The sequence below is a fragment of the Ammospiza nelsoni genome, chromosome 5, assembly GCF_027579445.1.
Source record: "Ammospiza nelsoni isolate bAmmNel1 chromosome 5, bAmmNel1.pri, whole genome shotgun sequence".
In the NCBI taxonomy this organism is placed as follows: Eukaryota; Metazoa; Chordata; class Aves; order Passeriformes; family Passerellidae; genus Ammospiza; species Ammospiza nelsoni.
Window position 1 is genome coordinate 2,181,958 of NC_080637.1, and position 24,675 is coordinate 2,206,632.

The 24,675-nt window shown below is 40.2% G+C and overlaps 1 protein-coding gene across 2 annotated transcripts in view; it reads left to right on the plus strand.

The window, feature by feature from the left end:
• CHCHD3 (coiled-coil-helix-coiled-coil-helix domain containing 3) overlaps positions 1-24,675 on the plus strand; it is a 160,143-nt gene that overhangs the window by 19,875 nt on the left and 115,593 nt on the right. For both annotated transcript variants that reach the window (XM_059471937.1, XM_059471938.1), the window contains exon 3: positions 7,140-7,224. In XM_059471937.1, the coding sequence (XP_059327920.1) occupies positions 7,140-7,224 (85 nt within the window). The remainder of the gene's footprint in view (positions 1-7,139; positions 7,225-24,675) is intronic.

Sequence of the window (24,675 nt, forward strand, 5' to 3'; positions counted from 1 at the left end):
CCTGAATGCACAATCAGGAATTTTCCTGGTTATTTTTATTATTAATTCATAATATAAATATAATATAATGTAATGTAATATAATATAATATAATGTAATGTGATGCAATATTTCTGAGCCTGAGTGCACAATCAGGAATTTTCCTGGTTATTTTTATTATTAATTCATAATATAATATAATATAATATAATATAATATAATATAATATAATATAATATAATGTGATGCAATATTTCTGAGCCTGAATGCACAATCAGGAATTTTCCTGGTTATTTTTATTATTAATTCATAATATAATATAATATAATGTAATGTAATGTAATGTAATATAATATAATATAATATAATATAGTATAATATAATATAATATAATATAATATAATGTATAATATAATATAATATAATGTAATGTAATGTAATGTAATGTATAATATAATATAATATAATGTAATGTAATGTATAATATAATATAATATAATATAATATAATATAATATAAATATAATATATAATATAATATAATATAATATAATGTAATGTAATGTAATGTAATGTAATGTAATGTAATATAATATAATGTAATGTTATGTAATATAATATAATATAATATAATATAATATAATATATAAAATATATAATTGCATATATTATATATAACAAAAATTAATAGATATATTAGATATGATCATAATATATCACATAATATAATACAATATAATATAATATTAGTATAATGATATAATACATAATATAATTAATATAATTAATAACAATTATATATATAATGTAATAATATAATTAATTATTAATAATTCCCTCAAAGCTGCCACTGTGCCAGCAGCTGAGGAAGATGATGGGGCTGAAGGCTGAGGTGCCCTGTCCCAAAAATTCCCACTTAAAGGGATGGGAGAACTTGCCCTTGGATGGATCCATGGTTTGACTGCCTTGATGTTGGTTTTTAATGCCAGAAGTGAAAGCCAGAAACTGCAGGAATTCTCTGGAATTTGTTTTTTCCAGCACAAAAATGAGTTTTCCATGTTTGGGAGGTGTCTTGGAGCTGTGTTCTCTGTTTGAGGAGTGTTCCAAAGGGATTGTTGGATTAAATCCATGAATTTTGGTGGAAGTGAAAGAGATTTTAGTGATATTTTCATTAATTCCCTCAAAGCTGCCACTGTGCCAGCAGCTGAGGAAGATGATGGGGCTGAGGCTGAGGTGTCCTGTCCCAAATATTCCCACTTAAAGGGATGGGAGAACTTGCCCTTGGATGGATCCATGGTTTGACTGCCCTGATGTTGGTGTTCAATGCCAGAAACTGCAGAATTCTCTGGAATTTGGTTTTTTGCAGCACAAAAAGGAGTTTTCCCGTGGTTGGGAGGTGTCTCTGGAGCTGTGTCCTCTATTTGAGGAGTGTTCCAAAGGGATTGTTGGGTTAAGTCCATGAATTTTGGTGGGAAATGAAAGAGATTTTTGCAGAGTTTATCCTGGCTTGGTGTGTGGCTGATTGAAGACGCCTGCTAGAGGATGTTGGAGGTGCCTCATTTCTGACTATATTTGATATTCTTTAATTCTTTACACGCCCTCTTTACCATGAAACTTCTTCCTTCTGGAGGGATCTTCCAGAAACCACCTCCAGAGCTTCCCATTCAGGGATGGTGAGCTTTCTTCCAGAGCAGGGCGACAAAACAATTCCTGCTCCAGCTGGGCACCAAGGACAAATGATTGACCCATTTATGTTGGATAAGTCCAGAGGAGGCCACAAATTTAATAAAGGGACTGGAGCACCTCTCCTACAAAGAGAGGCTGAAAAAATTTGGGCTGTTTCAACCTGGAAAAAGAAAAAAAAGATTATGTGGAGATCTTGCAACAACCTCCCAGTATCCTGTTCACTGGACAGCATTTTCCTTTTAAATAGCCAAGCTTAACTGGAAGGAAAAACAGAACTTGGGCATTTTTTTGTGTGGTGATTTTTTTGTTTTAATTCATTATCTGAACATTACCTAGCTAAGTATTTTCTAAAAGACATTTGATTGTATCAAACCTAAGTGTCTCTTAATTAATACCTTAATGCACCTGCCCTTTCCAGAGAATTTAGTGAAGGTGCCTGCTACTAAATGCTGTTTGCATTAATGTTTTTTTTTTTTTTTTTTCCAAATGCAGGGCTAATGGGCAGATCCCCAGCTCTGCAGGCTGGAAGTTATTTGAATAATTTGTCCACCTCAAATTGCTGATTTCTCAGGCTAACATTTCTGAGGCTGCAGGTGTCTGCTTTCCCTGAGCTTTGTTGTTTACTGCTCGGGGTGTAATCCTGACATCCTGCTGATTTGTTTCTTTACTGCTTTAAAGAGAGAGGAAAAAGGTATGGATTTGGATTTTGTGTTAAACAAAGGCTGAGGAGTTGGAGTCAAATACTTCACGAGTTGTAAAAATTTTTTTGTGCCAAGCTGTTGTGGATGTGGAGGAGAAAATTGCTGATGGTTCCTCAAGAATTGGCATCAAGTGAAGCTTTGCTCCATCCTGCTCATGGGATGATCCAAATTTAAACATCTGAAACATCAGGAACTGATGGGAAGTGAGAAGTGCTTCAGTCCCCTTTGCTCCTCTGTCCTTATCCATTCTCCCTGAAACTCCCCAAAACCTTTTGAATCCTGGGAAATATCATGGTTTTCTGGTTCTTTATTTGTCTGATTTTGAAGCACAAGTGGGCTTCAGATTAATAAAAAAATATTGAATAAATATTCAATAAATATTTATAAAAATAAATACAAAAAGTTAAGCAAATGCTTTGGCACACTCACTACATAGGGTTAAGCAAATGGCTTTGTCCACTCTTTATAAATATATTTTTAATAGAAATCAGGTTTGTGGCATTTTAAAAAGGTGGTGGGATAAGCCTTTCTCAGGTTTGCCAAAGGATGTTGGATGGATGGAATGTTGGGCTCTAGAGAAGACTGAATGAGAAGTGTTCAAGTCTGCTTTTTCACAAGGGCACAGGACAAGGGGGAATGGCCTTAACCTGAAGGAGGGTGGGGTCAGATTTGATTTAAGAAGAAAACTGTCCTTCAAACTTTGCCTGAAGAATTAATGGACAAATAAGAAAAGTCAGGGTGCTGTTTCCCAGAGGCCACCAAAATGGCAAAACTTAAATTCCTTGTGCCTGGACAGTCCCTGCTTGGTCTGCCCAGATCCTGGCAGGAGCTCGCTGGGTTTTATCACTTTGACCCTGTGTGGATTCCAGACTCCAATCAAAGCCTCTCCCTCAGTGCCTTTCACAGCTGGATAGGGAAGAGAAAATAGAATTAATAGAATTCCCATGGAATCTCCTGGGAATGTCAGCTCTGGAGCAGCTCCTTGGTGTCTGCAGGGCTGTTCCTCTCATATTCTCACTCCACTCTGCTCTGTCCAGCTGCACAAAACTTTGGTTTTTCTTCTTAAATCCATTATCCCTGAGGCATCACCACCACTCCAGGCTGGCCCAGCCTGGTGGGTCCATCCTGGAATTGGCTCTGGATGTGGAGGAAGCTTCCAGAAACCTCCCCCATAGCCCCCAGTCCCAAACGCTGCCCACACAAACCCAGCACAACCATTCTGTGTCCGGGAGCAGTTTGGTGCCTCTCAGAGCTTTGTGCTGATGCCTCAGGTTTTAGTTTTTATATTTTTCCCATTCTGTGCTGCTTTAGCGTGTGGGTCTGGGCTTCATATTATGGGATGGTGAGCTCTGTGCACAGAGCAGGGAGACAAAACAATTCCTGCTCCAGCTGGGCACCAAGGACAAATGCCCCAAATCTCAGCCCAGGAGCACAAACCCCGTGGGCTGGAGAGAGAAAAACAAGCAGGGTGGGACTGCCTGGGCTAAAGCTGCAATGGGACAATGAACTGCAAGGTGCAAATGGAGCAGAGCTGATCCCAGGGACAGACCCCGGCAGCGCTCGTGCATTTTGGGGCCGTTTTGGGTCATCTTGAACCCTTGAGTGCATCCAGAGGGGCTGGGACACAAACCCTGAGGGAACCCTGAGGGAGCTGGGGGTGCTCAGCCTGCAGGAAAGGAGACTCAGGGTGCCCCCAGCACTCTCACAGCTCCTGAAAGGTGCTGTGGAATTTGCAGGCAACTCTGACAAAGGAAGAGATGAGAATCTTGACTCCATGTTTCAGAAGGCTGATTTATTATTTTATGATATATATTATATTAAAAGAAAATTATATATTAAAACTATACTAATGAAAGAAAAAAGAGACATCAGAAACCTAGAAAGGAATGAATAATAAAATCTTGTGACTGACCAGAGTCTGACACAGCTGGCTGGGATTGGTCATTAATTAAAAACAATTCACATCCTGGAAAAACAATTCTCCAAATCACATTCCAAAGCAGCAAAACATGGAGAAGCTGGAGTTTCCCAGCTTCCCAGGAGAAAACATCCTGGCAAAAGGTTTTTTTCCTAAAATATGTCAGTGTCAAGGTGCCTGTGCCCAGCTGCCCCTGGGCTCTGTCTGCAGCAGCACTGGCACACCCAGGGCACACAGCTTGAGCTGGGCCGAGGGAAATCCAGCTTGGAGAGCAGCAAAAAGCTTTTCCAGCAAGGGGGAGAAAGTTCTGCAATGGCTGCCCGGGGAGGGGGTGCAGTCACCACCCCTGGGTGTGTTTAACCAGCCTGGAGGTGGCACTGGGTGCCAGGGGCTGGGCTGGGCTCCAGGGCCCTGAAGGGCTCTCCCAACCTGGTCATTCTGTGAATTCTGTGAATCTTCAGTGCAGCCCTGGCTGGGCTCTTGTGCTGCCCAAGGTGCATCCATTGAGGCCTTTTAATAAATTCCTTCTTTATTCTGTAACTCTGCCCAGCCTCTGTTCTAGCTCAGCCTTCTCAAGGCATCACTGCAGCCTCTTTGGGGGTGCCCATCCCCGTTATGCTGCTGCTTTTCCATTGCCATCATCCCAGGAGAGCTGTGCCAATCAAACACCCATCCCAGGGTGTGCTGAGGGCCAGAGCAGCAGTTGCTGGGTTTTGGGTGTGTTCCCTTCACTGCCCAGCTCCCAGATGGGTTTGTGATGGGAGCTGTGCACTCTCACTCTCACCTCACTTTGGTTTGTGCTCCTGGAGGAGCAGGGGAAGCCCTGGAGTACAGATGTGACCTTCTAAATGTACCCGAAAATCTTCCCACTTTGCTCTGGAATGAAGCTGACACTGATTTCAGCATCCTGAGGAACTTCTAATATTAAAGGGAGTCATGTTGGGAATGGCCGTGCAATAATAATTTAATGTTTAACAGAATAATATTAATATATTAATATTTTAGCAGTCTTGCACCCCCTAGGTTTAACATTCTCAAGTATTTCAATGGTCAGCTGTGTGTTGTTAATGCCCTGTAGTGTGAGCAGAGATGGCCATCACAAATGTAATTTAACATTTAATGTTAAACACTCTTTTCCTGATCCTCTCTCAAATAAATTACCTTTCCCCTTTTTAAATGCTTTTCCCCCTAGAACAAATCCCTCCTCCTTATAGAACTGCAATTTTTAAATTTTATTTTTCAACTAAAACATCATGAAGCTCCCATTTGGGAGCTCCCCAATTCCATCTTACAAGAATTCCATTGAATGATCTATAGCTCCACTTTTATTCCCTATTAGTATTTGCCTGATCGATGGGCAGCCTAATTGATTGTTCAGGTCAAATGTCTTTATTGGCTGCTGCCTGAATCCCTCCTCATTATGACATAAACCATCCTCCTCTGCTCTGTTGGACTTCTTGTACTCATTTTTGTACACCAGAGCCATAAATTTCGTTCTGTTTCAATGTTATGTCAATCAAGATAATCCCAATAAAATAGGGGTTGCCTTTTTCACCCAGTTTTTTGTTAGAGATCTGTTGAAAGGTTCATATTTCCCTCTGAATTTTAATTTTAAAATATTTTTAGGCTGGGGTATCACTGATAATTTAGAAGTTTCCCCCCACTTTTCCCTCTGTTTCTGTGATCTCAGCATTTCCTGGGCCTGGCATGATGGATATCGATTCCTGCTGCTTTTCCAAAGATATTTCTAACTGGATTAGTTGGCCAAAACTCCCATAAAATTGATGAAGCTGCTTCATTTATTCATTCATTCATTCATTCCTAAAACCCTTTTGTGAGGCTGCTTTAGCATGAGCAGAATTGCAGGGAGTAGAACAGAAAAGTGGAATAATGATTTTGGATAATCTTTGCTGATAAATCCAACCCCTGGAGATGAGGTCACACAGACTTTCCAGTGCCTTTTTAATTTTAAAATTAAAATTAATTTTAATTTCTCTGGGCTTGATTTTCCTTTGCAGGGTTTTTATGGCCCTTTTTGGGGTTCAGCAGGTTTTTCTGGGGTGTTTTGGGGTGGGATCCCATCCTGGAGCTCTGGGCTTCCATGGAGGGGGATCTGAGGCAGGAGTGAGGGAATTTTCTGGAAATCCAGAGCATGGCAAACTTCAGCTCAGTGTAGGTCAGGATTTATTCCAGGCAGGATGAGGATTAAACTGGATTTTGGTGGTTTTGGAGATGTCTTTCAGCCTTGTAGGGTTGGTGGCTCTCCCTCTGTTCATATTCTTGAAGAATTTAAAAATTTAAAAATTCCCTGATTTTTTAATTCTTAACCAGTTTCATTGCTTCATCTGACAGAATCTAAGTGAAGGAAATATTCTTTCCAGTCTGGATAATTTGGGGGAAAATCTTTCTCTAGGAATTAGAAATATGAATATTTAGGGTGCTGTAAGAGCTTTGTTGTATAAAACACATCTGAAAATACTTGATTTGTTACACAAAAATATTTATTTATTCTATATGAGTGAAAAGCTGCATTTTATGACTTTACTGTTTATATCTCTGTCTCATTCCTATGGTTTAACTTTACAAAGCCATGTTTCTGAAGAAAATATTGAATTTAATGTACAGTCCATGTTGTTTAATTTTTGAAAGATTGCACTAATTGAAAAGCTGTTTAATAAGAAAGTGTTTTAAAGGCTAAAATTTCAAAGATGGTTAAACCACAAGAAAACAACTCCAACTGCTGTGAGGGGAAAAAAGCAAATAAACAATGGAGGGCACTGTATAATGCAGTTGTTTCTGTAATTGGGGATAAGTTGTGTTCTGTTAACATTTCATTGCATTTTCTTTTAATTGCAGTTAGTGATGAAGAGCTGAAGAAAAGAATAGCTGAGGAACTGGCCCTGGAACGAGCCAGGAGAGACTCTGAAGCTCAGAAGAGAAGGTTGGTTCATTAATAATAACAATATTTCAAACCAACTTGGCCTTAATGCTTTTATTTGATTTATCTGCTTACTGGAATAACTGAATTTTGTGCCTGTGAGAGCTCTGGGGGCTGCAGCAGGTTTGGATATTAAATCCATGTTCAACAACAAATGAGCTGGAATTCCCTTGTAAGAGCTGATCCAAACTGTTGCTCTAAATCCCTTTTGACCTCTTGAGCTTGGATTTTTGCTGCTTTTTAAGCTCAATTTTGCTGATTTCTCTGGAGCCCAAATAATCACTTTGAGCTGGATGGGCTCCCTGTGATCCCAGGGGCTGAGGAAAAATACCTTGAAATGGGAATTCTGGAGTTTGCTGGGAATTCTGGAATTCCCAGGATGTTTTGAGTGTAAAAAACTGTATTGAACCAGTTCACACCAGTAAAACCCTCTTGGTTCCTTTCTGTATATTGAAATATTCCTTTTTAGGAATATTTCATTTTTTATTCTCAGAGATTCCAGTGATTCTGAAAGCCTGATCAAGAGCCATTATCAACAATTAAAAATTCCTCTTTAAATTTAGAAATTTTGGTATCTGCTGAACTTCTGTGTTTATTTCTCCTTGCAGTGATTGTTGTAAATAGATAACACAAACACACTGAGGATAAATACAAATATTCCACACTGTCCTCCACTGAGAATGGGGAGAAAGGCTCATTATGATGGATTAAGAAAAATTAGGCTGTAATTAGTCCTACTTCAACTGTCTGCACGGATCTCAGTTGTTTCCTACCCAGCATTCTGGTGTTTAATTGAGTTAGGTTGATGGAGTATATAATTAGATAGGACTGTATTAATGTCCCAGGGAAAAAAAAAAATCTCTCTTTTTTTGCATCAGCAATAAAGGAAATCAATAAATTCCAGTGAAATTCCCCCTCTCCTCAACTGGGCTTTGACAGGAAAACTTGGGTTATTTTTGAGCTTTTTGAATGCTGAAGACTTCAGTTAAATGGGATGAAAATCTGGAAATATTTGGTTTGCAACTTCAGCATTTTCAGCACCATCCAGAATTCTCCTTGCAGGGTTGTGCCTTGGTCTGTCAAAGGGATGGAGGAGATTGGGTAAAATATCAAAGTAAATTAATGATGATGATGCTAAAGAGAGGAAAAACATCACAATTTGTTAACAGCTGCACTTCTTTTCAAATTTTTATTTAATTAATGGTTTTGGTTGTTTTATTAGTTTTTATACAGTATATTTTTATTATTGTAATTTTTAAAATTCTTTTTCACAGTATTATTTTTCATTACAATGTATTATTACAATGTTTTACACCAATTATAAAAATCTGTTTTTAACAGAGCATAGAGATTTTTTTGTCTTGAATGGAACAACTGTAAAAGATGCAGATCTTTTTCCATAAGTAAAACTCAAAGTCTTTATGGGCTGAATTCTGGTGGAGGTTTGTGTTTTAAAAACATCCAAGAAACTCATTCAGGTAAATTATTTTGTCTTCCATGTGCAGAATGTTCCAGCTAATAGAAACATGCAATTTAAGCTGAAATAATTTGTGATATAAATACAAACACATGGATGCTGTTTTGGAAAACAGAACAAAACCCTCAGCTCTACATTTAAGCTCCTTGACCCTGCACTTGTGATTTATTAACAATTTCATTTCATAACCTGCTAATTTTAAGACAAATCCTATTGGGGTGTGACATAAAAATCAAAGTTTTTACCTCCACATGCATCTCATGGATTGTTTTACCATGGATGGTATATTTTATATATTTATATTCTCACTTCTTTCTCTAAACTAGGATTTTTTTCCCAATATTTCAATGAAATAACATTTCAGCAGAAAAATATCTGAAACTTGGACTGTTTGTTGTCTGATTCCTACTGCCCAAAGCTGATTTTGTGCTGTTCTGTGAGCAGTGCATGAGCACATTTGGGTTTGATTGCAAAATGTCTTTTCCTCATTTCAGGCTGTGAAGGGAAGAAACCTTAATTTGGACTTCTAGCTAAATTATTTATTCACACATCCACACACAGTACAGATGGGCTGCTATATAAAGTTCAAATCTGGGCTTATTTTGGGGATTAGAGCTGAAGAATGACTCTTAAATTGTATTTTAATGCCAGCAACTCTAACAATATATGAATTACAGCTTTTATTTAACAGGACTTGGAATAATTAATAAAATAGTGATTTAGACCCAACTTAGAATATATTTCCAAAATTCTGCACTGATTCCACTTTACTCTTCCTTTTACTCAACCCAACTGTTGTTCCTCACTTGAGTTTTGAACATTTTGAAATGTTTCATTTGAAAAGCGTTTTCATTTTGGAAAGTTCATGTAGAAAATTGCTGATCATTAATTTAAAACAGAATTTGTGGAGTTTGCAGCAGTAACTGTGAGCAGTTAATGTGGCAGAGCTGAGGGTGACACTCAAGGAAACATAAAAATGAGAGGATGGACACAAAAACTTGAGCTTGACAGTGGTGACAGGTAATAAATGATAATTAAGAGAAGAATTCTGAATAATAAATAATAGAAATCCACACAGCTCAATGGACCGGTGGGTGATAATTTCAATTTTGCTTTCAAAAATTTCAATTTTGCTTTTTCTCTGCTTATTCTAGACAAGCTCAGCAAATATTTAGCTTTTTTTTTCTAATTTCCCAGAAAATGAGGAAATTTTTAATGTCATGGCTTTGAGAACAGGCATTGGGGAAATAAATAAATAAATTTCCTTTATTTATTTCCCATCAGAGAGCAGAATTTATCCACTCCATCCATGAACTTTGTTCATTTGTTGGGCTCCATGATACTGATGGTGCTCAGTAAATCTGTTTTTCAAGTTTGCTTGAAATGAAAAGTGCAGGCAAAGTAAAAAGTATTTTGAGGCAGCAAAAAGAACAACTTTAATCATCAGCATAATGATAAAATTTTAGATACTGCCAAGCTCATCAGAGTGCTGGATTCCTGCACTAAAATATCCAAGCCACTGCTTCAGAGGCAAGTGATGGATGTGATTTCCCATGGAAATTGAACCTTCCTGAATGATGACTTGCCTTTTTTTCCACCCCTGAAAATCAGAGAAATTTCAGACTTTTTATTTTGCTAATCATTCAGCTCAGGATAATTGTATTTGGGCGGGGTTCAGTTTCTTGCTTGGTGAGTGTTTCCCAGCTTCCACTTTTTAAATGTGATTTGGCACAGGGCAAATATTAATTATCTGTAGAGTGAGGTGTTTTTGCAAGCTGCTGTGCATGGCAGTGCCCTCAGTAGTGCAGGAAGTGTATTTTGTTCAAGTCTTCAATAAATTCATCCCTAGAGTTGTGTTGGTGTGCCAGAAATCTGTCCCTGACTTTGGTTGGGACTGTCCTGTGACGTGCTCTGATTCCAGGGCTTTTTCTTAGAGGAAAACTCCTGCTGGAAGGAGGAAATTTAAGGCAGGAAAAGGCTTAAAAATGGACTTTGGTTTGTTTTGGTGGCCCTGCAGTAATTCTGCTGCCAGCTCTGCTCTAGAAGTGTTTAAGGTGTGACAGAGGAGGGGAGGAGGTGGATCCAGGGAGAGCTCCCAGCACATTGCAGGGCCTGCAGGGGCTCCAGCAGAGCTGCAGAGGGACTGGGGACAAGGCCTGCAGGGACAGCACACAGGGAATGGCTCCCACTGCCAGAGGGCAGCCATGGGTGGCATCTTGGCAATGAGGAATTCCTGCCTGGGCTGGCATTGCCACAGCAGCTGGGGCTGCCCCTGATCCCTGCAGTGCCCAAGGCCAGGCTGGAGCAGCCTGGGATGGTGGCATTGGAATGGGATGGGCTTGAAGGGCCCTTCCCACCCAAACCATTCTGGGATTTGGGACACTCAGAATCCATCCCCAGGGGTTTTTATGGAAGTTGGGGATGGCAAAGGGAAGGGAGACCCTTCCTGGAGTGCTGAGATTGCCAGTGAAGCCCCCAGAGCCCAAAATCCCTTCCTAGAGAGGAGTCGGGGTGGGGATGGATCCAATGCCAGGCTGGGAGAGCTGGGAATGGAGGGAATTCCCTGGAGAGGGAGCCTGGGGTGGGATTTTGGGAAGGGATTCCCAGAGCAGCTGGGGCTGCCCCTGATCCCTGCCATGGCCAAGGTTGGACACTGGGGCTGGAGCAGCCTGGGACAGTGGGAGGTGTCCCTGCCATGGCTGGGGTGGCACTGGGTGGGTTTTAAGGTCCCTTCCCGCCCAAACCATTCCAGGATTCTCTGGTGGCTTTTGATAACTGAGTTTTTTGTGTGTATCTGCCATCTCATCACCTGTGACCAGGTGGTGCAACTTGGGTAACTTTTCTCTTGAAAAATCCTTTCCTTGACTAATGCAGACAAGAGCTGATAGAATATTCTGTCTTGGTTTGAAAAGCCAGGTGTCTGCTAAGGAAGGCAGGAGCCTCCCTTGAAATGGAAAATGTAAACCCCTTCCCTTATAATTTTGAAATTAAGGGGCTCTCAGGCAACGATATGGGAGCAGGAATAACAGTTCTTTACTCAGAAAATTAAAATACAAATGCAGTATTACCAAAAAATTCCGAAAACCACAGTCAGAGTGAGAGCAGGCCCTGCCCCCTGTGTGCCAGGGGGTGTCCCAGCCCCATGCCAGGGGGGCTCAGCCCTCCTGCAGTGCCAGCTGTGGCTCTGCTGCAGCAGGGATCCTGCACAAGGGGGGAGTTTTCCTCTGCAGCTCCAGGGCTGCTGCAGATGGGCCTGGGCTCCCTCTGGCCATGCAGGGCAGCAGAAAGCTGCTCCTCTGGCAGTGCAGGGGGCAAAGGCTGCTGTGCTGTGCCAGGCTCAGATTGGATCCAGGCAGGAATGCTTGGCTCCTCCCCTGGGCGGAACATCTCCCATGGGATGGTGAGATTGGATCAGCCCTGCAGGGACACTCAGTGGCCATGGACAGCAGAGATCTCCTGGAGGGAGGGTTGGCTGTGGGAGAGATAAAGAAAAAACTGCCCCATGGACAGAGAGAACTGCCCCACCTCTGACAGGTGGGGATAAAATACAAATCCCCACCCACATCTTTCAACCTGAGACATTCCCTGGGAATGAATTGTTGGATTCTGTTCTCTGTGGCTCACTGGGCTCCCGAGGATGTGACATTTTATCTGTCACCAGCTGCACAACTGATTGCAGCCTCTGTTTGTGCCATCCTCATCTATTTGGAGGAATCTTTTTAAACTCTAAATCAGCTTTGACTCCACCCTGGTGCACAGAGCTGCTCTGTGATGAGTTATTAAAGTTGTAACCATGAGATTTTTTTATTTGTTTTGTTGTGCTTCAAGAGGGTCTGTAGATAACTGCTCATCACTGGGGTTTCATTGATGCTCTGAGTGCTTTCCCCAACCTTTTTTTTTGTCGTGTCTCAGCAGCACATTGCATAAATGATGAGCTCTTAGTAAACCTGGAGTAAAGAGTTGGTGCAGAACAAATTCACCAGCGAAATGTAAAGTGAGAGAAGAATGAAGAGGAGTATTGGACAAGAAGCCTTTGGGAAACTGCAAACCAAAATTGTTATGTTAAAATCAATACTGGGCCTTGACCTTTCTGTGCTAGTGGATACTCTAAAACTTCCTATTGATTTCTGCTGTAATGACATGTTTATTCCAGTTTCCTGGCACAGGTGTGGAGAACAAGGGGGGAAAATAAAATTATGGATTTCTTTACAATGTTCATTTTATGTTTCAGTGAGTTAAAGATATGAGGAGGATCTTAATGTATCTTTAGTTCATATGGGGAGCTAACTAATTGTGGTGAAAATGTCTTCCAAGCATTCTTTTCCTCCTAAATTATTATTTTTTTTCCCAAGTAATCAGCTAAGTTGAATTGGGAAACCTGCTTTTTCCTGTAGGATTGTCCTCAGGGGGAGCAAAAAGCTCTTTTTTAGGTAATAGTTATTTTGTCTTCTGCCACAGGGACCTGTTGGCATTGTTTGGATTAAGTGGGAAAAGAGTCTGGAAAACTCCATCTTCAGGCAGAGAAAAAGCTGGGAATGCTCCAAAGCAGTAAAAATGATGATAATTGTTTTGACTTGGGACAGCTCAAAAATGAGAGTTTAATATCTCCTGGCAAGAGAAACTGCTCTGGTGTGGTAAAACCAGAGATCCCAACCGATAATCACATCGAGAAAGGCAAGGGGATTTTTATTTTATATCACTGATTTTATAAAAATTTTAAATAAACCCTTTTTCCTTGTGTTGGAACCCTGGGTGCTGAGAATTGGAGATTTCTGTGCTGCCAGCACTGACCCCCAGAGAACCCTGCACTGCCCTGAGGCCTGGAGAAGCTTCCAGAATGGAATGATGGAACTGGGACTGTGGGTGTGCAGTTTGAACAGGAGTGTGTGAGATCACAGGCTGGGAAACCCAGAGTTTAAGGGTTTAGATTGCAGTAATGGATATAAAGCAAGATGGAGGTTTTGGGGCACTGCTGGTCCTTCTTCTTCACCTTCTTCTCCAGGGGTTTGGGTGGTTTTGTGTCATTGGATAAAAAAGTCCCCATTGCAGGGCATGGGTGGTTGGGTATTGGGTTAAAAGTGAATAATTTAGGTGTCATTTATTAAAAGGCCTCGTAGAGAGAGAGATGGGGCTCCATTTTTAGTTTGTTATTGAAGTGCTGCAGAACTCAGGGTTTGTGAGAGTGTGACAGATAACCACTGATAAACATCTGAGTCCCAACAAGAAATACCATCTCACACGTTTAACCCCAACCTTGGCAAAAAGAAGATAAACTCACCAACCTGCTGTCCCTCAATTCCTAATTATCCCAAAGGCAATCAGCAATTAACTCCTTGGAACCCTGGCTGCTGGGAATTGGAGATTTCTGTGCTGCCAGCACTGACCCCCAGAGAACCCTGCACTGCCCTGAGGCCTGGAGAAGCTTCCAGAATGGAATGATGGAACTGGGATTGTGGGTGTGCAGTTTGAACAGGAGTGTGTGATAGAGTTTAAGGGTTTAGAATACAGTAGAAGATATAAAGCAAGATGGAGGTTTTGGGTTGGTCCTTCTTCTTCACCTTTTTCTCCACAGGTTTGGGTGATTTTGTGTCACTGGATAAAAAAGTCCCAATTGCAGGGCATGGGTGGTTGGGTATTGGGTTAAAAGTGAAAATAATTCAGGTGTCATTTCTTAATTGGATAGTTTATCCTTAAAAGGCCTTGGGGGGAGAGAGAGATGGGGCTCCATTTTTAGTTTGTTATTGAAGTGCTGTAGAACTCAGGGTTTGTGAGAGTGTGACATGGATAAGAACTAATAAACATCTGAGTCTAAACAGAAAATATCATCTCACACATTTAACCCTAACCTTGGCAAAAAGAAGATAAACTCATCAACCTGCTGTCCCTCAATTCCTAATTATCCCAAAGGCAATCAGCAATTAACTCTTTGGAACCCTGGCTGCTGAGAATTTGAGATTTCTGTGCTGCCAGCACTGACCCCCAGAGAACCCTGCACTGAGCTGAGGCCTGGAGAAGCTTCCAGAATGGAATGATGGAACTGGGACTGTGGGTGTGCAGTTTGAACAGGAGTGTGTGAGATCACAGGTGGGAAACCCAGAGTTTAAGGGTTTAGATTGCAGGAATGGATAGAAAGCTAAGACAGAACTTTTAGGGCAGTGCTGGTCCTTCTTCTTCACCTTCTTCTTCATGAGTTTGGGTGGTATTTTGTAATTAGACAGAAAAATCCTCATTGCAGGCTTCCAGTGAATAGTTATTAAGTTAAAAGTGAAAATATTTAAGTATAATTTCTTAATTAAATAATTTAACCTTAAAAGACCCTATAACAAAAGATTGTTAACCATTTTGTACCTTACTAATGAAGAACTGCAGAACTCACTACCTATAAAACTATAATGTAAGTAAAATTATATAAAATAAACACCTAAATCTAAACACAAACTATGGCCTCAAATACCTTCAGTCCCAACCTCAACAAAAGAAAAAACCCAATTTAAAACAAAAGAAAAAAAATCCAAAACCCAGCATTTAATGGATTGTGTGAGGATAATAATAATAACAATAATAATACTTATTCATTAATTATATTGTTATATAATATTATTGTATTATAAAGTATTATATACTGTTATATGATATAATAATAATAATAATAATAATAATAATAATAATAATAATAACAATCCAAACTATAATAATAACTTTAAAACTTGAAATTTAAACAAAAAAACCCCTTGAAGTGTCAAAGGGCTCCTCCAGCCTCAGGGCTGTGAAGATTTTGGCCTCACATCCCACCTGGAATTCCTCTTATTTTTCCTTCCCAGCCATTCCATCTCTCCAACATTTTCCACCTCTCTGAGCAGACACTTCCCTTGTCTGATCTCACACTCAGCAAAAGATTTGGATTCAGACATTTATTAATTCTTATTTATATTGCGCTCTTTATAAATGCTGTGTTCTGTAGTGTTTAATAATTTAAAAATGGAGATATATTTCATTTTTATAAGGTTTTTTTAAGGATAAACTGTCTAATTAAGAAATGATTCATAAATCATTTTTACTTTTAACTTAATAACTAACTACTTGTGTCTCATAATGTGGATTTTTTTATTTAATTATACAATATTATTTAAACTCATGAAGAAGAAGGTAAAGAAGATGGACTAGTTTAGTTTTAAAACTTCCATCTCGTTTTATATATATTATTATATTCTGAAACTTTAAACTCTTAGTTTTTTATTAGGTGACATTATACACTTTTATTTAAACTATACACTTATAATTTTAGTTTTATGAATCAATTTTGCTAGTTATTTTTACAGCTTTAGATCAATGCAGTGTTCTCCTGGGGGTCAGTGTCTGTCAGAATAGAAAGTCTAAAATTCCCAGCAGCCAGGGTTCCAACAGGTGCCTTTTTGGGCAGCTCTTCAAAGCAGGAAAGTTTAGTGTGTGATTTTTACCTGCAAAATGCCAGGGAAGCATAAAAGTGTTTATCAGGTCGGGAAGTATCAAACTGCCTTAGAAGCCCGTTGAAGTTTTATTGTTTTCAGTGAAAAGATGTTTTGTTTTCAGAAGGAAAAAAAGGTGTTTGGCAATGGCAGAGTTACTCTCCAAGGTTTCCTGCTCTGATTCTCCATTAATGCCATTATGTCTGGCTCTCAGGATATGGAGAGATGAATCTTGGAGATGGGAGGTGGAAATTGGAGAGAGCAGAGCTATAATTCACTCCTGCCTTTATAAACCCCAATTTTCAAGGGCTTATTTTTCACATGGATTTTAAAACCTGCCATCTCAGCTGACAGCTTGGATACTGAGCTTCATCTTGATCAGTTTATTTCTAGGAGAGATGGGAAAATGACTTGGAGCTAGTGAGAGAGCATCCACAAAAATAATCCTGCTTCATAGTTTCAGATTCAGGTAGGAAAGAGGAAAACTATTCCCCCCCTGGCAATTTTAAACAAACCTTTGCTTTCAAACTGCTGAGCTCTTTCATTTTGAAAAGCAGCAAATGAGCAGCAGAGAAACACTTAAAAATAGTAATAATAATAATAATGATACTAATAAAAATTTTTCTAACTGTCACTTCATTTTAATGGATAATTGATGCTGTCATAATTCCAGGACTGCTGTTGCAGATCCCAAGGGGAAGGATATTAAGTTGGGAAGTAATTTCAAATGGAGTTATGTGGCTAGCTAAATATACAGAAATTATGTAAAGCAGTTTTACAATTCTAACTCAGGTTCTCCGTGTCCCTCTGGCATAAAAATGGGAATTTGCTCATCTGTTTTGCCTCTATATAATACTGATCTAAATGCACCTATTTTAAAAGTAATGGCTTTATGAAGTGTAATTAAAAATCCCCTCAAACAACCTGCCCCCCTTTTTACTCACCCCTCCTCCTTCCAGCACCAAACTCTGCCCCAAAAACACTCCCACAACTCAGGAAGCTCCAAGAAAACTCAACCACTGACAAGAGTCACTGTCCTTGTTGCTCTGAGCGTTCACGAGCTGTCCATGGAAGTGCTGTTGATAAATTGAATTAATTGGAGTGAGTTGAGTAGATCACTGAGATTTGAAACGAGTCTTGGATCTTCTGGTCAAGGCCTGGCACATAAAATCCCGTGGCCGTTGTGAGGGATTTTTCCTTCGACAGATGTTAGGCTGGGGTTGGAAGGCAGCTGGGAAAGGGAGAGGGAGAATGAGGGGGTTCTGCTGGGTGGTGTGGCTTGGATTGAGAGTTTGGGTGATGGGACAAGTCTGGTGTTTGAAATAGGGTGGCTGAGGCAGTGGTGGTTATGTGGGACGAGGTGGAAAATAACCTTAAAATTGTATTTTCAGTGTTGGCTTGGGTTTGAGAACAGACATCATGGAATTATGGAATCATGGAATGGTTTGGGTTGGGAGGGACCTTCCAGATCATCTCATTCCATAGGGTAAGGGCCACCTCCCACCATCCCAGGCTGCTCCAGCCCCAGTGTCCAACCTTGGCCATTGCAGGGATCAGGGGCAGCCCCAGCTGCTCTGGGAATCCCTTCCCAAAATCCCACCCCAGGCTCCCTCTCCAGGGAATTCCCTCCATTCCCAGCTCTCCCAGCCTGGCATTGGATCCATCCCCACCCCGACTCCTCTCTAGGAAGGGATTTTGGGCTCTGGGGGCTTCACTGGCAATCTCAGCACTCCAGGAAGGGTCTCCCTTCCCTTTGCCATCCCCAACTTCCATAAAAACCCCTGGGGATGGATTCTGAGTGTCCCAAATCCCAGAATGGTTTGGGTGGGAAGGGCCCTTCAAGCCCATCCCATTCCAATGCCACCATCCCAGGCTGCTCCAGCCTGGCCTTGGGCACTGCAGGGATCAGGGGCAGCCCCAGCTGCTGTGGCAATGCCAGCCCAGGCAGGAATTCCTCATTGCCAAGATGCCACCCATGGCTGCCCTCTGGCAGTGGGAGCCATTCCCTGTGTGCTGTCCCTGCAGGCCTTGTCCCCAGTCCCTCTGCAGCTCTGCTGGAGCCCCTGCAGGCCCTGCAATGTGCTGGGAGCTCTCCCTGGAGCCTTCCCTGCTCCAGGGGAACATTCCCAGCTCTCCCAGCCTGGCTCCAGCCCTGCAGCAGCTCCATGGATTCCTCTGGATTTGCTCCAGCAGCTCCAGGTCCTGCTGGTGTTGAGGGTCCCAGAGCTGGAGACAGGACTCCAAGAAGGAGTTCAGCCTAAAGAAAGATCAGAATCCCCTGATCCCTTTCCCCTCCTTGTCTCTGGAGCACGTCCCAAACTCCTGTGACAGTGTGGGATGGACCAAAAATGAGGTAGGATTTATTGGGATGGACCAAAGATGAGGGAGGACTTACTGGGATGGGAAAAGGTCAGTGCCAGCTCAGGGATCTGCTGGAATCACTTCACTGTTCTCAGCACTGTGTATAATGAATTAAGGGTAATTTATATTCATGTATGGCGAATGTTAAGGAGGAGCAGTCACCCTGAAGAAGAAGTGGGTATGGAATAAAGAGATGGAGCTCTCATTAAATTTAATCATGTGTAGTTCAAGCCTAACTGCTCAGAAGTGTGATCCCTTCCCTCTTCTGCCTGTGCCAGTCATGAGAGCTCTTGGTCACTCGTGATGGATTTGTCAGAAGGTTTTAATGGTGCTGGGTCTGGTGGCTAAAGTGGGGCCAATTTGGGTCCCTGTCATCACATTTGACTGGTTTTGCACTCATGAAATGATGATAAATCTGGGTTTGATGAGATGTGTGAACCTTTTTGAGTTCATATATTCCCATGATTTTAAAGCTTCAGCATTTTGGGTTTGGATTTGGAATCTTGAAATCATGGAATCTTTGAGGTTGGAAATTCCTTTAAGATGGAGTTCAAGCATTAATCCAGCACTGGCAAGCCACCACTAAACCACATCCCCAGGTGCCACATCTTCAGGTTTAAATCCCTTCAGGGATGGGGACTCCAGCAGTCCCTGGGCAGATGTGCCAGGGCTGGACATCCCTTTCCACGAAGAAATTTTCCCAATATCCAATCTAACCCTCCTGTGGCACAGCTTGAGGCCATTCCCTCTCCTCCTGTCCCTGTTCCCTGGGGTTGGATCCCAAATCCTGCCCTGGCTGTCCCCTCCTGTCAGGGACTTGTGGAGAGCCACAAGGTCCCTCTTGTGCCTCCTTTTCTCCAGGCTGAGCAACTGGAGCGCCAAAAATTTGAAAGCAAAATATCCTTTTGACACCACAGCTTTCAGGTGCAGAAAAATGATATTTTCTGTTAATATTTCCATGATTTGAAAGGTTTAAAAGTGCAATTTCTGAACAGTTGTTAGGAATGTGATTGCTACTAATGTTAGGAACAGCTCCTGTCACTTGTGCTGTGCAAAGTCTTATGTGAGTGGAGAATAATGTTTTTAATGAGGGAACAGTGGTAGAAACTTCAGTTTTTAACAACTTTTTTGTGTTTTCTGTGCCTTGACCTCCCAGATAATTTGTTTCCCTCTCTCTTTCCTTCATTACGTGTTTGTAAAATCAGAAGAACTTGAGGCGATTTCCCTGACTTTGCAGACAGGTGAGATGGAGTCAGGGAAATCTCCATTTCACACCTCTCAGAGCTCAGCTTGGAGATGTTTTGCTGACGTCTCTCACATCCTTTCAAATCCCTCGGCAGCTTCGCCCATTTCCAGCCGCGGCTTTCCGTGGCGCGTCCCGCTCATGAAATATTGAAACTCAGCCCTCACAGACATCATTCCCTCATCAATATTGCAGCCTGCCCTAAACACATTGCTCAAAACATTTTGGATCCTTCTGTGAGTCCATCAGGAGGAATTAAGGAGCTTGTTGAGGTCCAGGAAAGCAGAAAACCTCACGAATCCTCCTCATGTTGTAGCATCTCCAGTTGGAGTGAGTTTTTGGGGTCCATATCATTAAATTTTTCCCTGGTTCGTAGAGGACAGGATGATTTTCTTGACAGTGGACTTTGAAACGGGGAATATTTTGATTTTTGCTGGGTTGGAAGTAGTGAAAAATGACACTGTTCGTGCTTTAGGCCTGAGTGAGTTTATGGTGGAACGTCACAGATCCATCAGATTGTGTAGCTTGGAGACTGTAATAAAGATAAAACAACTGGCAGGTAATCACTGCCCTGAAAAAATAGAAAAAGGAAATGCTTAGGCTTTGATAGTGTAATAAATTTCCAATATCTGAAAATAAGGGCTGGAAATGACAAATCACTGTATTTCTCTGAGAGTATTGTTTGCCAGTTTTGGATTTCTGTGGATTCTTGATTAATGGAGAATAAACTGTGAAGTGGCCATCAAAGCACAAAACTAGTATTTTTCAGCTTTTCTCAGTGTGTTGCTGTTGTCTCTGAATTAAAAGGTGCTTTTTCCTTAATTAACATCTGCAGGTGTTTTTCAAGAACAACAGAAATGGATATTTTGAAGTAAACAAAAGAGGGAGTTCTTGTGGATTTAGAATTAAATTACTCATCTTGTTATTGTGGGTAACAGGGGTCATGCTGGGCATGAGGAGAGTCCTGGGCCATAAATCCACATGGCAAAATTAACAATTTGCTTTTCTTGAACTTAATTAAAAACTAGATGTGAAAAGGATGGAAACCACTTGGAGTGCAGCGAAGTTTTATCAGTCTTTTTTTTTTAGAGTGTATTTTTGTTTTTCTGTGATACAGAAAATTCCTTGGCCCTCAGAGATGATTTCTTGTTTGGGTTTTAAATTTCTGTGTTTCAAATTCTAATTGGAAAGTGGAGCCAGTTCTATATTTGGCTTCTCTTACCTTGTTGGACTTGATATGATGGTTGTCAGTTATTAATTTTAAGTTGTGATTTAATTGAGAAATTATTTTTTCTCTTGTTTTGCTTTGTGTTATTGTGTTGTTATTACTTGATTTTAAGGGATATGGGTTAAATGTTTCAGTCTGTTTTAGATAATGCACTGAAATATTTGATAAATTCACAGGTAAATTCTCTTGTGCTTAATCTTGCATGTAGGACTTTAATAGTTCAAAAGCTGTACAATAACAAATGCCATTAAAATCCCACATTCCCTGCTCTTCCAGAAAGAAAAGAGAGGAATAAAAAGCTGGAATGCAGAAGCAGAAATGTTATTTTGGTGAAATATTTTCCCTTTGGTCTGAAGCTCTGCTGGAGAGGAGGTTGGAATGGGTGGTTTGATCACATGGATTTGATTTCTGCACCTCCAGCCCATATCTCAGAAAATCAAAATTAACAAAACCTGGCTTTTTTATTTATATTTTAAGTATATTTAAATTTTTTATATTTATATATTTTTTATATCTGGGAGTATCTTCCAGAATTTGTTTTGCTTGTTGTTGTGTGATTGCTCCTCGAGGTGATGTGGTGTTCAACGTGAGCCAAATCTGATTTAGAGGTGGAATGTACTGCAAACATTATTTTGATTAAAGTGACTTCAGGACTAAAACAGTCCAAAATTTGTCTTACAGTGGAGCCTGAATATGACAATGTGATAACAAAAATACTCAAATTCTTGTTATGCCCCTCTGACAGGAATAAATCTTCTGAGATCCCTAAATCCCGGGTGATTGGTTTGTCAGGATTTACCCATCCTCTTACAAAAAAATACAGATACATAAATTTTCTTCACAGCATTAAGTTTAGAGTGTTGAAGTTCTCAATGACAGTGCTGGGGAGAGGCAGGAATTGTTGCTTTTTTTGTGTTGGTTGTGTGCTATAAAGCAGTTGAGAAATGAAATATTGCGAAGTGTTAACGCAGATTTTAACTGGAGCAGCTTCTTAATGCTTGATGTGTGTTTTCCAACAGCACCATGAGAAGTGATTGCCTTGCATGCCACACTTCATTAAATCAGCCACTCCACACTTCTTAAAGCAGTATTTCATAATTATTTAGAAGGATTTTATTCAAAAAGATATCAATTGTGTGGGGAAAATGTACAGCCAGCAGCCTTTTCTGCTGCTTCAGCAGCTTTTTGAACATCCTTTCTGTATAAATGATCAGTATAACACTCTGTTGTCTGGAGTTCTGTGCTCAAACACAAGAACCATTAACTCGAGCCTTTATTTCTGCTGTAATTAAAAATGTCACTTGAAAAAAAAATTCCTGTGGAGTTTCTGGAGTAGTGACAAGTTTATATATATATACATACATACTTTTCTAAATTTTATTTTTTCCTTTACTTTTGCCTAGCTAATATAATTTATAGATAATAATAGAATTTATTACTGTAAATCCAGCTGCTGTTTGCCTTTATTTGGTACATGCTGAATGCCAGGAAAATGAATTTGCAATGCCAAGGAACAAAACCCTACTGGAGGTTGACGCAGGCGAATGTTTGCGATCAGCGGGATCTGCAGAATGTTTGTTTCATTAAGCTCCTACAAGCCACCCAATTATGCAACTCAAATAAATGAAAATGACTTCAAAATCCCGCTTATTTTGTTCAAAACTCTGCTGAATTTCAATCAGTTGAGATGGCAGTTTAGGGATATTGTTTTGGGAGTAAAAACTGCCCTAAATAAAAGTTTTTTTTGAGGAATTTAACTCGTTGTGTTGTGTGATCCTGGTCACACAAATGAGGGTGGGAGTTGATAAAAAAGAGTTGAAATTTTTTTTGAAGGTGCTGCCAGGAGCAGTCTTGGACAGAAAAAAAATCCTTTTTGGCCTAAATAGTAAAAAATTTGATAATGAAATAGTGTAATTTTCTTTCATGGTAGAACACCCTGCAAGGAAAAGGAAAGGGAGGAAAAAAACAAACAGTAAAATGCATTTTCTTTGACTGAGGTGACCTGAGTGTCTTGATTTAAATGAGAAATTAGGAAGAAGATCCAATTTGATGTAAAGAAGAATTAAATGTAAATGTCTGAATGTTGAGGGGTTGCTTCATTTTGGGGTTTTTTGTTCATGAGGGTTTTTTGTTTTTTAATTTTTCATAGTTTAGAATATCGTAACTTTTGGCTAGATTTTTCTGCTCTTTTATATGTAAAATATGTTTCATATCTTTTAATTACTCTGCTGTGTACAGCAGCATAAAGAGGTGACCTTTTTTAATGGAAAACCACTTTTAGGAGGTCAAATCCAAGAAGGATGAGGAAGGATCTTCCTTCAGTCTCGAGAAGCATTAAATGCTTTTTATTGCTCACCAGAAAAAGGTGCTGAGACTACTATTTTGACACTTTTTTTCCTTTTTAGGCAAAACATGATTTCTCCAATCCAAAAGACAACCAGCATGTTTTGACTGTGCTGTGTGAAGGATTGTTATGATTGTATGAAGGATTTGTTATATCAATCCTGCTGAAGTAATTTAGGGGACCTTGGGAAATCACTTAATGGAATTTGGTCCATGTCTGCATAATCTTGAGTTTTTTATTTTTTTTTTCTTTTTTAGCTGTAGTAATTGAAGATGCAGCTTAATAAACTTTTATAAAGATTCCCAGTTGGTTGCTGCATTTCAGAGGGTTTGGAGCTGAGCACTGAAGTAATACATCTTGTAATTGTCTTTTTTCCTCCCTACCTCACTTAAATGTATTCCCTGGGGAAGAATCTAATGTACTCTAATGCTGGTACCTTTTACAAAGTGACCCGACTCATTAGGATTTGTTCTCCAGAGCTCCCTTGACAACAGATAAATGCACTGAGAATATTGAAGCTTCCTCTCCATCACTCTTTCAAACAAAAAAAAAAAAAAAAAAACAAAAAAAAAAAAAAAATCTATTTGAAACCCAGTGTTTCATAGCTCCATTACTGCTCTGAGTTCCGTGCTCGGTGTCACAACACACAGGTTTTATTCACTGAGTGTTCCCATGAAAATGAGACACGGTGTGCTTGTCTCAAGTACTCCATTGAAGGTTTCAAATCTATTTATGGCTTGTGACATAGAAACATTGAGAATTTTCTGGGCCTGAAGTTGCCTTTATTAACTCTGTTGCAACAAGTTCAATAACTATTTTCTCTGCTCCTCTCAGATGGCTGGGAAAGGTTGATGATGGTTCTTCGATCTTCGTGGAGCTTGGGAAATGGATGAAGTCCTTGGGTTTATGGTGTGTTTAGGGAGGAAAGCACTTCCAAAGTGCAGGAAAGCTTTCAGGTGGAGATTGAGTGCCTGCTGGCTGCTGGGAGAAGGATTTTCCCAGAAAAATGGTTCCATAAAACCAGACAAAAACCCAGCCAACCAACAGAGTTCTCTGCAACTTGTGCTGGTGTTCGCAGGGGTCTGAGGATGAGGGAAAGATGAGGATCTGACTCCATGTTTCAGAAAGCTGATTTATTATGTTATAATATATATTGCATTAAAACTATACTAAAAGAACAGAAGAAAGGATTTCATCAGAAGGCTGGCTAAGAACAGAATACAGAAGAATGATAACAAAGGTTTATGTCTCGGACAGAGAGTCTGACTGTGATTGGCCATTAATTAGAAACAACCTCATGAGACCAATCCCAGATGCACCTGTTGCATTCCACAGCAGCAGATAATCATTGTTTAC